The sequence below is a fragment of the Gigantopelta aegis genome, chromosome 3, assembly GCF_016097555.1.
Source record: "Gigantopelta aegis isolate Gae_Host chromosome 3, Gae_host_genome, whole genome shotgun sequence".
In the NCBI taxonomy this organism is placed as follows: domain Eukaryota; kingdom Metazoa; phylum Mollusca; class Gastropoda; order Neomphalida; family Peltospiridae; genus Gigantopelta; species Gigantopelta aegis.
The window spans coordinates 16,182,758-16,201,323 of NC_054701.1; the positions used below are offsets into that span (position 1 = coordinate 16,182,758).

Below are 18,566 nucleotides of genomic sequence, written 5' to 3' on the forward strand. Positions count from 1 at the left end.
AGGACCAAACAACATATTGACTGTAATTGTTATATAACAATATACACTATAAATGGTATTGAATTACAAAGAGGAATTTGAATAACTAGTATGAAAAATTAAATACATGTAGATAAAAGCTTCAGAAAGAGTTCAGTATCAAAGACAGATTTTCCTTAAAGTGGCTGTGGGATTAAATTCTTTGTTAGGCTCATGTCCTCTCTCGCTCTGCCCCCTCCCCCCACCCTCCCTCCACCCCAAATCACCACACACTACATACACCCCCACCTCACCCCACCCTCCTCTTATCTGTGTTGTAATAAAGAGTAAAAACTTTAAAACATAACAAATATCAGTTTTACAATAATGTATGTGTACAATCTATTTATCACGATTTATGATGTTTATTAAGAGAAATCATCAAAGTGCACATGCTGTAAGCGTGGTGCAACCAACAGCATATAAGTGGTGTGCAACCAGCAACGTGATGCAATCCTGTGGGAGTAAAAATTGTATGACATTTATAATTTAGTCATGTAAAAAAAAAAGATAATGTATTATTCAATGGCATTCAGACACACTGATTTGGATTTATTTGGGATATTTTTTTACTGTGTTTTTTTTAAAAAAATATTTGTACAATTCGTTAAACATATTTGATCATCTATCAAAAATAGATCACTGAATTATCCCGCTAAATGCGCATGCGTCACCATTCCCACGTTGATAGACCGGCTAGTTGTTGACGTTACGTTAAGTTTTTTAGAAACGAGGAAGTGAAGTGAATCAAAATGGTTTTGGACATTGAATTATTTAGAACGGATAAAGGCGGCGACCCGGAGAAAATAAAAGAAAATCAGAGGAAGAGATTTAAAGACGTAACTTTGGTTGATAAAGTAATAGAACACGATACAGCATGGAGAAAGAGTAAGTTAAAAAAACTGGACCAGTGATCGGTTCAGGATTCATTGGTTATATTTAACATTATTTATTTAATTCATTTTAAATTCAAATTGATCATAATTTTAATCTTTTCAAGAGCACATAGAATGGACTTGGCCGATATTTATAAATATGCTGGGACAAAATATCTAGAAGCCGTCTTCTACAGTTTAACTAGCCCGAGTACTCTGACTGTAAGAGAGCTAGACGGACATTTGGACATAAACACGCTCTCATTACAGTCAGAGACCAACATATGTCTTTTTTTGGCAATTCCTGACTACCAAACGGTAGGCAACGAGTCCCGCTCTAATACCACAACAATCCTATGTTTGACGTCAAATACCTTTACATCAATCATTTTCGAGTTAAGTGATACCAAAAAATCCACATATTAATCACTAATACACATACTACAGAAAGAAACCCGACAGCACCCACATTCAGCTACGCTTCGTGACACTCCGTTGCAACAATTACAAAGCTCGGCGATCTATTTCGAGACTGGGCGATTCCGCCTTGTGCAGTAGTTACAGGGGTCGTCTCATAAGAGGAGGCAGTACGTAGCACATACTTTTGCCGTATCCTGTCGATAACACCCCAAATGTATCCTTCAAATTCAAAATGGAATCAATAATGTGTAATTGTTTTGGTTTAATGACGTAATGAAATCCAAATTCATCCAAAACGGCATTAGCCAACTCTTCCATGTTGTAACTTCGCTTGATATGATGTTGTTGCGACGGAGTGTCACGAAGCGTAGCTGAATGTGGGTGCTGTCGGGTTTCTTTCTGTAGTAAGTGTATTAGTGATTAATATGTGGATTTTTTGGTATCACTTAACTCGAAAATGATTGATGTAAAGGTATTTGACGTCAAACATAGGATTGTTGTGGTATTAGAGCGGGACTCGTTGCCTACCGTTTGGTAGTCAGGAATTGCCAAAAAAAGACATAGGTTGGTCTCTGACTGTAATGAGAGTGTGTTTATGTCCAAATGTCCGTCTAGCTCTCTTACAGTCAGAGTACTCGGGCTACAGTTTAACATGATGATCAAATTCACTGGCCTTCAGGGACAGAGGGAATGTAAGTTTCTGTAACTCAGTGTTTGTGATAAAGTTGGTCACATTGCATTTGTTGAAGGTTGATGTATCAAACTACCATCTTTCCAACAAAGAATCCAAAGTGTGGATGGAAGTTGAGAGCTATACAGACATTTGGGTGGTTATAATCGCTCTGCTGTCAGACAGCTATATCCTGGCGTCACGTGTTTTCGATCGTTTAAGCGAAATATATGAATAAAATATAAATAAAAGATTGTAAGTATTTAATAATTTACCTACCTGTTGCCACAATAGTTTACCACATAAAACACCAGTAATCTGCAATGAATTCCATAATATCCTTGGAGAAAATGTCTTGCTTTGTCGTAAAGGAATTTCCTCTGTATTTTAGTAACGTCACATGTTTTCGATCGTTTCGTTGGTCGGCTATTTTCTCGGTCGCTGTTGCGTTGTATGGAGCACTATTGATGTCATATTTTACACTTAATTCCACGTTATATAACTGATTTCAAAATGTTTGTAACTTTCAATCAATGTTACTTAACTTTCAGAATAAAGAAAAATTTAGGCTAAACGTTTAACATATTTTACATAATTTTTTTTAGTTTTTTTTTACTCCAGTGATTATTACTCTTCCATTTCATTATGGCAAGGACACCAAAATTCAGAATGTCTCCGTATAACCCTAACTGGAGTGCAAAATTTTAAATGTACCCGATGTTGCATGTTCGCGTTTGCAGGTATGTCTCATGCCATTGTAAATGCTCTTCAAACGGGCCGAAACATCCCACATCCATTGGCTGAAGAACATGCGATGTGTGAGCAGGTAATACAAATAATATTATGTGCCTCTCACGTGCCCACTGGATCAGGGAAACATTTATGTGTGACGTGTGACCATCATAAAGAATTAAGACAGGCTTGTCAGAAGATGCTGCTGGAACATACTTTGAAAAATGTTCTTTAAGATACTTTTGAAAAATATCAGAATTCGACCAACCCGTTTCACTAACGGTTCCTGCAGTGCCAGCCGTACAACCTGCTAACAATTCCTCCCGCATGCACTTTCCCTTGAAAACAAAGTACGGTGGTATGGCAACACCAAGGGCATTTCCACACCCAATAACCGTAGTAAGTGTTGGACCTGCTCGTTGTTACAGCAACTGGGACATTGGAACGTGATGCAACAATAGATGGGGGTTTGTGATTTTCTACGATGCCTTTTTCATCAATGTTGTAGATGGACTCTGGACTGTTTCGTAAATCATACTTGTCTAAAATCTTTTCCAGGCTATCAAAGTATTTGTTGATGGTATCTTTTGATGTTGCTTTGGCACGCATGATTTCAAGTGATCATGGTTTTTGAACTCTAAGCTCGGGCCATCGCTTCATAAACCCATAAAACCATCGCAGGGAAAATGGTTTTTCACCCTTTTCTCTTTTGCCAAGATGAACAGCAAGGTCTGTGGCAATATTAAGGACTTCAGTGCGGGTATACCCAAAGCCCACAGATGACATAAACTCAACATGTGTCACTAAAGTTTGCTCCTCTTCTTGAGACACAATCGATGTCCGTTTTTCTTCATACCAAATATGTACATTAGTGAAAACTGATAAAATATACTATGATATTTGAGTTAAAACTTACCATTGGAAACTTGACACACAGCATTTTTCTCTCGGAACAAAAGCAGTGACTTTCGTTTTCGTTCTTGTGGTGACGTCAATGCTTGCGCATTCTCGCACTATTGCAATTACAAATGAGCGATCAGAAACCCGTGTCGATCGAAAACGTGTGACGGTACGATATATAGGGACTGCGGACACTTTTTAAATATGACAAGAATGATATTGATTGTTTGCTATACTGAAGAAATACCTTTAAAAGAATAAAAAAATTAAAAAACAAAACAATAATTCAATTAGTCCTAACCCCCCCCCCCAAAAAAAAATTGTAATCAGGTTAGGTAACTCCGTTTTGCCAAAAAAATAAAAAAATAAAGTTTGGCACACTTAAAATTGTAGGAATGTATTCATTATTTTCAAATAAAATACCTTCAGTACCATTAATATAATCAGTATAATCGACTGATTGGTCATTATAATACCCATCCACCCCCAAAAAGGGTTCAACATAAGAAAACGGCCATTTGTGTTGCATAAGCATATATCATACAACATGTGGAATGTAATAAAACTCATTTGTACATTACAAATGAACATTACCATCATCGTCATGTGCTATATGTAACTCAATTGTACAGAGTAAAGAGCATAAGTCGGCCATGGAAAAAATTATATACAGGTCAATGGTCAATATGTAAGAGGACAAAATGTGTACCATTAATGTTGTATCTCTGTCAAAATGTCAACTTGTGTGTGTGTTATATATGAGAGATAGAGAGAAGTGAGACAGTGAGAGAGGGGGAGAGAGGAAAAGGAGGACAGAGCAAGAGAGATAACAGATGTATGTGTTAGGTTTTGGCAAATTGAGTTTCTTCATAATTACAAAATTTGGAATAATTAGAGAATGCTTCATTGTTGTTTGTATGGCTTATTAGCCAGCCTGTCTTTTGATTTTAAAAAAATGAAGTTAGTGGCATTAAAAAACAAAATTACATCACCTATGCTGTGTTATTGAGACAATTATATACACATTTAGTGCTGTCAAAGGTGTGCAAACAGTGGTTTAATTGGTGAAACGAAAAGTCGTAGACTACATGGTTAGGATTTTAAAAAGCGTTTTTTTTACACATTAAGTATAATGTCAAAGTTGACATTTTTACCAGGGTACCACTTTAATTGATTACAGCCAGTGCTCCACAACTGGTGTAACAAAGGCTGTCGTGTGTACTATCCTGTCGGTGGGATGGTGCATATAAAAGATCCCTTGATGCTAATCGAAAAAGAATAGCCCATGAAGTGGCGACAGCGGGTTTCCTCTCACAATATCTGTGTGGTTCTTAACCATATGTCGGACGCCATATAACCGTAAATAAAATGTGTTGAGTGTGTCGTTAAATAAAACATTTCCTTCCACTTTAATAGTTGATATTTTGACTTGACATTTTTTCCAGGGACATTTTGTCCTACATGCATTAATTATAAAGATGTGGTTATAGGGATTATTTTTATGTGATTCCCTAACAACAGATGTGTCAGGACCACAATAAATGTATTCATAATAACAAATCATTGAAAATATAAACAAATATCCGCCATCTTGAATTGTAGTAAACAGACAAACAGGAAGATGTTAACGGGCGATCACAGTTATACAATAAATCAAAACATCTAAATTTTGTCATGTACTGCAAGAGTAATAAATTAAATATAATTACCTCACAAAAATAAATACTTGCAATAATGACAACAACACTATTTTTCAATAATTAAATGCAATATTGCTACTTTTTCACTTTGCCACTGAATAAAACGTAAAGTGGCAAGTAAAACGAGTTCTATATTTGTTATAAAGTTTTATCAATGTATTTTATACCTGTTACAAGTACTGGAATTCTTCCAATATTAAACAATAAATGTTTTATAGACGTTAACTAACATGTGCTTTTTAAACCTTGCATTCAGCAATAGTGTAAACTATGTGAGTGGCGCTACCAGTCTTCCGGTGCGGTCTCTACTATATAAGGAAAATGTAGGATGTTGGCCTACCACATCAGGACAACCTGAAACACATGGGTTTTAAACTTATATTAGCAATTTTTAAAATATATTTTACAATTATGCTAAATAATTAGGTTCATTGCTATTGAAGAATTAGACAGCGATATATGTATTTAATCTCTTCACGCAGAAACTGGCATGAGTATTAACATTTGTTGGTTGATTTTGATAATACTCGATACAGTCAGCCGTAAAAACAGTGTCCAAATTATGGTGACACAGTGCCAAGTGAGCTATGTCAATAAACAAGTCGGGATCTTGACATCTGTTGTGTGATTTCATTTTTGAAATCGGATTAGGTCCAAAATCTTACAGCGACTTTGACTTCTCATTACTGCTAATAACATGGCGATTTTAGCCAACATTCGGCGAAGAAAACACTCATTTGACCGGCAAGATTCGGGCCTGACTTTGTTATTAAAACTAGTTGTTTATATTCTGCATTAGGAAACTGTTGTACAATTGGAGGCACAGCTGCAACTTTAATCTAACACTCGTATGACAATAATGATATTGACTTTCTTTGTGCAGTGAGGTTTCGTGCAGATCAACTGAATCGTCAGAAAAATTTGTGCAGCAAGCAGATTGGCCAGAAAATGAAGGTATAAATTTTGAAACGAAGAAGTTAGACTAGCAAAGACATCTTCAGAATGATGAAATGTGTCACAGAGAAGATGGTTATAATTAATAGAAAAACAATTAAGCTTAATTGATCATTGTTTGTTTGGGTGTGTGATGTAGGTGAGTGGTAAAATGCTCGGCTGATGCACAGTTCTATTGGGATCCCTGTTGGTGTGTCCACTGTTCTGTTTTTCATTCCAGCCAGTGCATCACGACTGGTTTAAGGTTAGGGTTAAGAAAACATACAGTAATGATGAGAGTCGTTAATTTTGTCAAAAGGTTAACTTAAAAAGATATAATCTGGAAAGAAATTTGGGTATGGCGCCATACCCGTTTTGCCCTTTGGTAGAAACCCCGCCCATCGTAAGAATGGTTTATTTATTTTTAATTCTGTTTATATTTATAGGCAAAAGAACCTGTTGGAAATGATGAAAAGGTGCCTGCTGAAATTGCAGACAATCTGGAGGAAGTGACAGCAGAACAGTTAAAGGTAGTTTAGTTTTACACACTCGTCTTTACCATGAGCAAAACCAAGGCGAATCAAAGACTACCCTTCTGAAATGGTGCTATGTGAGCAGTCACATGAAGTTTCTAATAAAATTTATTAATTTTTTAACTGTGACTGTGATGCATGTGTATCAGTTTAGTATTATACACTGGGATTGTGATTCATCAGATTTTTATAAATAAATGTTAATAGATTGTTAATCTAAAATACAGAAAAATTGGCTTTTAATTTGGTTTCAGCTTTTTAAAGATCATTTCGGTTTTTATTATTTAACATATATCACATCCCTGTATGTTGGGATTCGTGTTTTAAATGTGTGTGAATTTGTTGCAGGCGTTGACGGTATGCCAGCTGAAAGCTGTCCGAGTGTTGATCGACAAGGCCATGGAGGAGAATAACTTCAGCTTAACGAAGCATGAACAAGACCGCAACGAATCACTCAAAGAAATTGGAAATCTTTTACATGAAACATGTATTGTTAGCAACGATGAGGTACGTTCGTCCATACATACATACATGTGTACATTTATCCTGGATAGCTTATACTTATACTTATAATTATTATGTTGAGACGAAGTGATCTTAGTTTTAAGATCACCTTAAGTAGTCATGGATTGGAGGTGATCTTAATGCTTAGATCGCTTTCTAAAACGGGAACCTGGTCCTGTTGGCATTTTGTTTTGACTATTTTAAAATAACTTTCTTTATGAACAACTGCAAAGCTGATTATATAGTGTGCATGTTAAATTTATTTGCAATAATATATCAGAAATTTTAATACAGTGTTCGAGATTAACAGTATCCCGATATCCCGGGGATACCAGAATTTAATTTTGGATACCAGACTTCAAGAACCTAGTATCCCACCAGGATGCCATATATATAATACTAAATTCTCTGGTGGGATACCAGATTTTGAAATGTTAGTATCCAACTGGGATACTGGCCAAAATTTTTAATCTCGAACACTGTAATAGTACTTTTTCTCCTTTCTGTTTTAATTTTGTTTATGTTATTCAGCACTGTTAATAAATGTAATGTTTTCTTAAGTCTTTATTACTTTACGTTCAGTGTTATTTTTAAACAGATTTATTTAATTTTTCAAAGTATTTTAGAATACCCATATATGTAATATTTACTTCACTTAATATAATAAATTGATTTTGGCCTTAGTTATAGTTAAACCATTAGCTCTGAGACTAGTTAATTATAACTTAGTGTACAAAATAAGTCAATAATTATATAGTTGGAAAGATGAGTAATAAAAAAAAACCTTAGTTGCTGGATTTGCATACCAGTACTAGTTCCCAGTCAGCATGTAGTTGAAACGCCATCACATCAACATCTCTGTCAATAGCCCCTTAGGCCTCACAACTCTGTTCACTTCCATGTAAGAGTTCATTTATCATGGTCCATTCTAGTTAACAATTGTGACATATGCATTGAAAAAACAAAACAACTTTTTGGTCATAATAAATCGAATTAATTTGCTTTGTGAAAAAAGCTTTTATAATTTATAACATATTGCTTTATAATTCAGTAGGTTTTGTTATTTTTCATTACAGGAAGAAAATGGAATTGAAAGAACGTATGGTGATTGTACAATAAGGAAGAAGTATTCGCACGTTGACCTGGTTGTCATGGTAGACGGTGTTGACATGGAGCGTGGTTGTGCTGTTGCCGGTGGGAGAGGATACTACTTAAAGGTAATGATTGATTCTTCACAATCACTGTCACTGTTGTGGCATGTTTATACCCAGTAGTGGGTCCACCACTTACCATTTCTAATACATATTATTTAATATAAGCAATCCATGGAAAATATAATAATATGTAGAGCAAGAAAATATAACACATATTGTAAAAGAACACTGTACACTTTTCATTTCAACATATTTTTGTGCTTATATCCAATTAAGGTTCAAGCACACTGTCCTGGGCACACACCTCAGCTATCTGGGTTCTGTCCAGGACAGTGGGTTAGTTGTTATTGGTTAGTGAGAGAGCAGAGGGTGTAGTGGTCTTACACGTACCCATTGAGTCGTTGAAACACGCTCTGGGTGGGAGCCGGTTCCGAGCTGTGAACCCTGTACCTTCCAGCCTTTTGTCCGATGGCTTAACCATGACACCACTGAGGCAGATACTTTTACACACTTTATTTACTGTATTCTGTCAGATCTGGGTTAAGCAGCCAATAAATGGAGCACTATGACTTGCACTTTTTAATGACTTAATGCATGTCACTTTGTACCATATTATATGACTTGAGAGAAAAAAAGCTTGGCTTGTTACAAGTGAATGTTTAATTGAGGTGGCTATTTGTCTATCGGTACCTAGTATTATCTAGCTCTGATTTTGTTTTTGGTGTTTGTTTGGCTAGGGTCCTCTTGTGTTCTTGGAGCAAGCCCTTGTGAACTATTCGATGCAAATGCTGTACGCTGATGGCTACCAGCCACTGTACACACCGTTTTTCATGAGGAAAGAAGTGATGCAGGAGGTCGCGCAGCTCTCACAGTTCGACGACGAACTCTACAAGGTAGGACTTTAAAACTATTATTGATTTAGTTATTTGTTTATTTCTCTGCCTCTCTTTATTTATATCCTTTGATTTTCCTCACAAATCTTCCTATCCAATTCCACATCTCAGTCCTTGTCTCTCCAAAGCGAAAAGTGTGTCTCACAGGGCTAGCTCTGGCACTCACCAAGTTTACCAATTGCAAATTTAAAAACAATTGTTAAGTTTTATTTTAATTGGGCAAATACATTTTATGTAATTATTGTTGTTTTATTAGAAACTTAACTGTGTTTTTGCAATTTAAAAAATTTAAATAGATGATTAGCCAAAAGGTTCTGCTTACCCAGAGCTAGCCCTGTCTCTTATGGCCATCTGTGCCATTTCCCATCATCTTAGTCTCACCACTTCACATTGTTCAGTGGTCACTTCGGCATTGTTCAGAGGCACCTGTAACCATCTGTTGTATTCCCCATATATCGGCAATTGTTAAAGTAGCTTACTAGTACATAGTATGATCTTGATATGTTACATTTGAGGATTATATATCTGATAGGCAGTATTGTTTCAAGCTTCTCTAAATAAGCTACAACCAACACATTTCCTCAGCTGTTGTAATTTCCGCATAATGTGTTAAATCTGTAAAATAGTAACTTTAATTTTGTGTGTTAATTTTTTTTTTTTTTAAAGTTTCCAGATTTAAACATTGCTGAAAATAGTACAAAGTCAAGCTGCACTAAAATAAACATGTTTTATTCTCACTTTTAAGTTGCTTGGTGCTATTTTTTTTACCAAAAGTATGTTAACAGATTGCGATTATTTAAGAAATGAACTTGATTAAAAAAATGTTTTTAACGCAAAACGACTTTACACTATATGACTGTATGTAACATGTTATGCATAAGTTTATATTTATTTTTTAAAGGTGCTGGGTAAGGGCAGTGAAAAGCAGGGGGAGGGGGAGGGTAGTATGGATGAGAAGTACCTGATAGCGACTTCGGAGCAGCCGATAGCAGCATTCCACCGCGACGAGTGGATGTACCCAGATTCGCTGCCCATCAAATACTGTGGCTACTCGACTTGCTTCAGACAGGAAGTCGGCTCACATGGGAGAGACACACGCGGCATCTTCCGAGTTCATCAGTTTGAGAAGGTCAAACCTTTTAGTTATACACAGTGGTTTAATTTAGAAAAAATGGGCCTCATTTCTATAACAGTTGAAGATCAATATCCAGAATAAATTATTAATATTAAAGAATATTTGTGAAGGACACAAAATAATGCTTGTCTTATTTAATTGTATGTTGCCTATTTCCTTGTTCTTGGTTGATTTATATAAAATACTAATACCCAAGTCACTAAGTAACATGTTGCCTGGTACTTTTTCTTTTTTTGTCCGTCTAAAATAGGAATCAGCATGTTAGTTGCATAATATTGCAAGATTGTTTTTGGCAAAAATATATAAACGAAACAATATTAATAGGTCTCTGAAAATTGAACATTTGTGATACTCCTTACAAGTTACACAAAAATAAACCCACTTCCTTTTTGTGGACACCTGTATTATGAACACTGGACATTAAAACCAATTTTTCAGCTGTGTTAGATATCCTGCAATATGTAGATTAGACCATAATAAGATAAAGCCTAAATTTTCATACAATATTTTGTTTAATGTCAACATTGAAATAGGGTTTTTTGGGGGTTTTATTTTGCTAATGGAAAAAACACTGGCTGACAAAAAGAAAATCTAAGATTTATTTATTATTTGTTAGTTGATGAATATTGTAAATTAGTGCAGTGGTTTATTTTTGTGAATACCTGTGTCTATGTGTGTTTATATGTTTCAGGTGGAGCAGTTCTGTATCGCCTCACCAGAAGACAACAAATCATGGGAATTGTTCCAGCAGATGATTGACGTGGCCGAAAAATTTAACAAGTCTCTAGGTTTACCATACAGGATCGTAAATATAGTTACAGGTACAGTCAAATCCGCTTATTTGGATGTGCCTCGTGCAACAAAATTATATTCAAATAAGCGGCATATTCAATAAACCAAAGGTACAATTTCGACATACGATATACCCAATTAAGAACTCTTGTTGATTTATGCAAACCCTAATTACGATTCTCCCAATTTGGGCCGCATGACATGTGGAATTTTCGTCAGAAACCGGTAAGTATTTTGTGTTAATAAAATACTGATTCCAAGTTCCATATTGTGACTGTTATCATTATCAAGTTTGTCTATAAACTTGATAAATACAAGAGGCAACAGTTAATGCCGTTTGTACGCCTAGAAGTAGAAGTGACTAAACATCTAATGACCCAGATAAAACCACCGGAAGCTCATTCAGACTGGCCACAGTCAAATAATTAAAAGGCCGTTATTAACTTCTTTGTACATTTGTAAATCAAATGCAACAAGACCCCACCCTCACCACCCAATATAATCTTGAATAAGTAGTCATTTCCATGTTATGTATTTTACCAGGACGTCTATCTGACTATTATCTGTGTGCATTTGTAACTGATTTGACAGGTAAACTAGACTGGCCAAAGTCAAATGAGTGAAAGGCCGTTATTCAATGTAACAGAAGGAAAAACACAAACACAAACGCTAATATTGGGCCCTATATTGGAATGTCTTTTTGTCTGGCGATGGAAAACCATTCTGATAAGGCCTTCTCCACATTGGCTGCTTTTCCCGTTCTCTGTCTTTTTTGTTCTGGGTTAGCATTGGCGAGATACTAGGCACATATCTCGTCGTATTTCTGAGCCAAAGATAAATTGTTTCGTTTCCGTTTATTTGCCATGTTGACATTGTGAAGAAAAAAAGTTCTTGTCAATATTTATAGCCAAAAGATGATTAATCCAACTTGCTAAGAAAATCTCCTACAACTTACCTTTTGTCGGCATTTAACAATTTAAACAGTAATCACCATAATCGGTCACCCCAAATGGGGCCTCACATTGTGAGCTGCAGAGGAAAAATCACGTGATCAAAAGATCCCGCTAAAAATAACACTAGTAGCAAACGGCTTTTGTTTGTTACTGTCACCGACAATTCATAGAGAAAAATATCTGACAAGTGTTTATTTATGGATTAAACATACACTGCTTCAAAAGTGGCCGACATGGGATGCTTGCTTACGGAACGCACATGGCCGCCAACAAGGTGGGAATGACCGACTTTGATCCTTGATTGTCCTGCATTGTCTCAGCCATTCATGGATTAATTACGATGTAATTAGGAAATGTATTGATTAATAACGAGTTATCCGAAATAATTTAAGAAACAAGAAAACAAGTTTGTTGTAAGTCTTTTCTCCTTTTTTTAACAATGAAATTAAATAAAATTAAAAGTATTCATTTCTGCATGTACGATAGTATGGTATTACGTACGATCATAACACAAACTTTCCTATGTTTTACATGCAATTGCCATTCGGCAAGGATAATTTTATATTCAAATATCCGAAAACACGTTAAAAAACACATCCAATTAACCGTTGGATTTTGTATTGCCATAATGGCAAATGGTTCCGTGCAGGACAAACATATTCAAATATCCGAAATATACAATAATCCGACATCCAATTAAGTGGATTTGACTGTATATACCGTTTGTATTGTACAGATAAATATTCCATTGGTTTTACCATACAGAAAGTAAATATTCACATGACCAAGCTATAGCAGTGTTTTTTTAATTAACTTTGACTTTGAGATTTTGTGCATATAAAATGGCAATAAATGGGTGAAGTAATGCTTAACCTTTATGAACTTTTTTTTTTTTTGGGAGGGGGGATTTCCAAGATGGTGTATTTTCCATGTTTTTATCAACAGTAAACAAATATAGTGTTCGGATACTTGAAAACAAAGAAAGAATTTACAGATTTCTATATAAATTTAATTATAACACTTAGTTTATAAAGTTATAGGTTTACGAGGTTATGGAAAGTATTATACATGCAATCATTGTATGATTTAACTCTTTAAAAAACTAATTTTCCTCTAGGTGAACTAAATAATGCTGCAGCCAAGAAGCTGGATCTGGAAGCCTGGTTTCCGGGATCTGGAGCATTCCGAGAACTAGTGTCATGCTCAAACTGCACCGACTACCAGTCAAGACGACTCAGAATACGATACGGTCAAACCAAAAAACTCAACCAAGAGGTACTCGGTCTTCTGTTTATCTTTACGAACATGACTCAGTCTGTACAGACAGGTAGGATTTAGCTCAGTCAATAAGAGTGCTCGCCTCCAGTAGAGCGCTCGCAGTCACATAATCCATCGCCCTATAGGGACTAGTTTGGTTGTTTCCCTGTCTCAACCAGTACCCCACAATTAAAGAATGTGATATGTACTGTTCTGTATGAAAAAGTGAACATAAAAGTTCCATTGCTCTTTTATTGGTAGGAGTAGCCAATGAGGCACTAGTAGTTTTCTCTCGTTCTCTCGACAAATTGTGTGGAAATGACCATTTGTGAGACCCCAAATAATCATAGTTAAAAATGTACTGAGGTGGTGTTGACGAAACATTTCATTCCTTTTCCTTCCCAGTCTGTACAGACATTCAATCACAATGATAGACTGACAAACTAAACAATTCAGTCTGTAAAAAGATAATTCCCCGACAATTTATGCAGCTTTTTGGGAGTAGTCTATTCAGTGGGGTTTTAAATTTAAGTGTCAAAATAGCCCTTTGTTAAGACCAAATGTCCATAACTGTATTATGATGTAACTCTTTTAGGACATTCATGATCTTTGCAATCAGATCGGGCAAAAACAATTGATGTCTTATAATTGTTGTAGAAAGATGTCGGCATTATGTTAAAATATTTTACCTGTGTGAATACTGCTTGTAGGTTCCTTATGTTCATATGCTGAATGCTACGATGTGTGCCACGACACGGACTATCTGTGCAATACTGGAGAACTATCAGACCGAGGATGGGATTGTTGTTCCAGAGGTGATCAGGAAGTTCATGCCTCCAGGTACATAAATAGAGGATCCATCACTAAAGTTTTTTAACGAGGAAATACAAACGAGTCTATGTTAATCAGTCTTTGTCAGTGCTCCACTGAGACAAATACCAAATAATTAGACGAGGTTGATATTTTCAATACTAAAAACATGAGTAGCAAATGCTATTTATCCCATAACACTTCTAAAATAGCACTTTAATTTTATATTTAATAAATAACTGTTCTAAAATTGCTTTCATCGATAATATGTCATCACAATTAGCACAAATGTATTTTAATGTCATATTTACTAAATCTTGTTATGTTCAGGTGTACAGGCCTTGTTGGATTGTTAACAATTGACTCACTGATGGAATTTTTTATTTATTAACACTGTTAATACATCAAAATATCAAATGGATATTATGGTAAAGTTATAGGATAATATATATATATACAATACAGTCATGCTCTTACGAAAGTATTACGATTTGATCTACCTTTATCTGGATTGTTCACCTTTATCCAATCTGTATTTTGTGAATTATTGAAATGATCTTTAAAATATATAATTACTAATTTAAAGTTATAATAAGTGTTTGAAAATGTGTGATGCAGTATAATGGCATAATTAATTACATTATGCTAATTAATACATCTGTACCAAGGGGTTGAAACCATGTACATTTTACATCGAAAGTGCTCGCTAGATGCGCGGTCAGTATGGGATCGATCCCGTGCACCGTGACTGGTATATCAAAGGCTGTGGTATGTGCTATCCTGTCTGTTGGAAAGTGCATATAAAAGATCCCTTGCAGCATTAGGAAAGATGTTTCCTCAGAATTACCAAATGTTTGACATCCAATAGCCGATGATTAATTAATCATTGTTCTTTAGTGGTGTCATTAAACAAAACAAAAAAAGCACTGTATTAGTCTAATCTTTCAGATTTTGATTAGTATACGTTAATAATTCTGATATTAATTTTTGTTTTCTTTCTTTCTTTGTTGCTAGGTTTAAATGAAAAGATTCTATTTGTTAAGGCAGCCCCAATAGATGAGCAGGACAAGAAACACAAGAAGAAGGACAACAAGAAACTGGAGGACGGCGTCGACAAGATGAACATCGCCAGTTAATACAGGACTGTGATACAAACACTGATGGATTGGGTCGGAAATTCAATAAATTAATCATCAAAGACAGTCTGCCTTTTTGTGTCAATGTTGTCCTGCAGGATGTTCCTAGTCCACGAAACAATGAAGTGGACGAATTTAGCTTTTTAAAATTGGTCTATATTATTTTAGTTTATTGCTTTACATATTGTCCAGCTGGATATGTACAAGCCCCTCATGTTAGTATTTGCAAATTTTAATTGGTTATGGCTTAATAATCTGGATGAGTTGGTTGGCTTTCTCATATTACATTCATGTAATGGCATTAGTTTAGTTTGAGGGGTGGGATGTCGCCCAGTGTGGATGAGTTGGTTGGCTTTCTCACATTACATTCATGTAATGGCATTAGTTTAGTTTGAGGGGTGGGATGTCGCCCAGTGTGGATGAGTTGGTTGGCTTTCTCACATTACATTCATGTAATGGCATTAGTTTAGTTTGAGGGGTGAGATGTCGCCCAGTGTGGATGAGTTGGTTGGCTTTCTCACATTACATTCATGTAATGGCATTAGTTTAGTTTGAGGGGTGGGATGTCGCCCCGTGGTAAAGCATTGCCTTGATGCAGTCTTGTCTTGGATCAAACCCCAGTTCAAGCCAGTGCCCCACGACTGTTTTTCAAAGGCCATGGTATATGCTATCCTCCGATTGTTAACATTACCAAATGTTTGACCCTCAATAGCTTTTTCAATGTGCTCTAGTGGTGTCGTTAAACAAAAAACTTTTATTTATTTTATTAGCTTGAAATAGGTTTTAAATCTTGACCAAGCATTGAGTATTGTGGGAAAACAACTCCCTATGAAAAACTGAGAAAGTGTGCACACATAATTTGATATGCTTTTCATGATGTGACAGCAGAAGCATTTCTCTCCGAGTGTTAGCAATTTGGAACATGTGCTTAAAAGAAAACCGTGACTTTCAATGTAAAATTGGAGATTGGATTTAACTGATGCATCATTTGTCAGTATAGATTTTCAAATCAAAATGAAACGTGTAACCACCACATCATCGAGAGTAGTTTGCGTTGAACTACAGTAGTTTTCCATAGCTTGTTTTAGCATGGTGCAGCACCATGCCTCAATAGTCTTAAGATTAAACAAGCCTTTTTCAGTAATTAATTAATAAAATATGCATTTTATATCTTTTGCCATTCATTTATTAACGCAAGCACATAAATTAAATTAATGTTTATTTCAATTAATTTATGTGCATTTTTAATGTTAAAACAAGTGCCCCGAAAATGCCCCAAAAGTGTTTGGTCTACCATGCCTTGCCTAATTTCTAGGGAAATCACTATACATTGTTAAACTTGTTCGTCTTAGTATGGTTAAAATATAGCCACGTGCTTTCAATTTACTTTCCTCTTTATTTTCTCCATAACATACACTTTTAGGTGGTCTTAGATATATCTACGTCACATTCCATTTCAGTGAAATTACAACTCGTTGCATTCTGCTTCTTGTAGTGTGAATTTAAATCGCTGCACATTTCCCTAGTAATAAATCGGATGTATCGTGGCCAGTTTTAACATCATGTATCTGCATGTGCATTTAACACAATCCAGCAAAAAAAACTCGTGTTTGCATTTGGTATTATTAAAAGGTGTACCGGCATCGTAGTTAGTCCATCGGTCTACAGGCTGGTAGGTACTGGGTTCGGATCCCTGTCGAGGCATGGGATTTTAAATCCATATACAGACTCCAAACCCAGAGTTGAGTGCTCCGCAAGGCTCAATGGGTAGGTGTAAACCAATTGCACTAACCAGTGATCCATAACTTGGTTCAACAAAGGCCATGGTTTGTGCTATCCTGCCTGTGGGAAGCGCAAATAAAAGATCCCTTGCTGCTAATTGGAAAGAGTAGCCCATGTAGTGGTGACAGCGGGTTTCCTCTAAACAGTCAGAATGACAATATGTTTGACAACCAATAGCCGATAAGATAAAAAAAAATCAATGTGCTATAGTGGCGTTGTTAAATAAAACTTTATTAAAAGGTAAAGCAAGATTGCAGCTTGAAAAGATACACGGATCAACCCTACAAATAAGACTATAACATTTATGTTATATGACAATGGTACCCAGATCATAATATGTATGAAGGTACAATAATACAACTATGAAAGAAAAACTATCACTATTATCAGGGTGGATATATTTTTATTACAAACAATAAATGCAATGAATACAGTTTACATGATATTAAACTTGAGAACAGGGAATGGTGTTCTCTTGTTTTATTTTTATGAAATAATTAGCTTGCACAACTGGTATCACAGAATGCTTACATTTGTACATTCATTCTCTGTTTTGTTTGAATACATATTTATTGCATAAACAACAAAAGAATTAGACAAGTTTACCAACTTACTAGGACCTCCTATACAATATAATGGCGACAATTACTTAATTATATAAAAGTCTTTGTTGGTAACAGAAGACGCAACAAAACACACAGTGCTATTAAAATCTAGATTACACTAATTTGATCGACTACAACATATCCACACATGAAATGATAAATACAATAATGTCTCCCAATCATGATGGGTATGAAGTTTTTTTGTGTTTTTTTTTGATAGTACAATTATTAAATAATTTTTCAAACGTAATTCATATAACAAGTCCGATGCTGTTGCACCATCTGACAACATTCCATATTTAGTTCTTTTTTAGACCGAGGGGATGGGACATAGCCCAGTGGTAAAGCACACTCCCGATTAAAAGTGGTTGATGGGCCCATTGGGCTATTTTTTTTTTCTCCAGTCGGTGCACCACATTTATTAAATGCTGTGGTATGTGCTATTCTCTCTGTGGGATACTGCATCATATGTGGTCATGTTAGATAGAAAAGTACACCCATGGTGGAGGAAATTTCCACCTGGGATGAGGTTTTCAAGTCCAAGGGTTGAAATTTCCACCACTAAGGATGTATTTTTTCTATCCCACATGACAGTCTTTTTCTCTCATCCATTCGATAAATACACTTATTTTACATGAACAGACAAAGATGGCTGAAAAAGTAACTTTTATTTATTTGACCATTTTAACATAAATAAACTATACTATAATATTTGCTGTGTTTGTTTCATGTGTTAAATTATATTTAACACTACAAATTAACAA

At 35.5% G+C, this 18,566-nt stretch overlaps 1 protein-coding gene across 1 annotated transcript; it reads left to right on the forward strand.

Annotated features, from left to right (window-relative positions):
- The first annotated feature begins 693 nt into the window (after positions 1–693).
- LOC121367585 (serine--tRNA ligase, cytoplasmic-like) lies at positions 694–15,481 on the forward strand. The gene is made up of 11 exons (XM_041491856.1): positions 694–906; positions 6,199–6,269; positions 6,695–6,778; positions 7,130–7,288; positions 8,362–8,502; positions 9,177–9,332; positions 10,234–10,461; positions 11,159–11,288; positions 13,330–13,487; positions 14,180–14,309; positions 15,294–15,481. Exons 1-11 carry the CDS (start codon positions 771–773, stop codon positions 15,413–15,415), a joined length of 1,515 nt encoding a protein of 504 aa, XP_041347790.1. The 5' UTR covers positions 694–770; the 3' UTR covers positions 15,416–15,481.
- Positions 15,482–18,566: the final 3,085 nt, after the last annotated feature.

Excerpts from the sequence above, each read along its gene's own strand:
- LOC121367585 (XM_041491856.1), top strand. The coding sequence starts at position 771 with ATGGTTTTGGACATTGAATTATTTAGAACGGATAAAGGCGGCGACCCG. Across the intron at positions 907-6,198 it reads CGATACAGCATGGAGAAAGA|TGAGGTTTCGTGCAGATCAA; the intron begins GTAAGTTAAAAA and ends TTCTTTGTGCAG. Across the intron at positions 8,503-9,176 it reads GGAGAGGATACTACTTAAAG|GGTCCTCTTGTGTTCTTGGA; the intron begins GTAATGATTGAT and ends TTGTTTGGCTAG.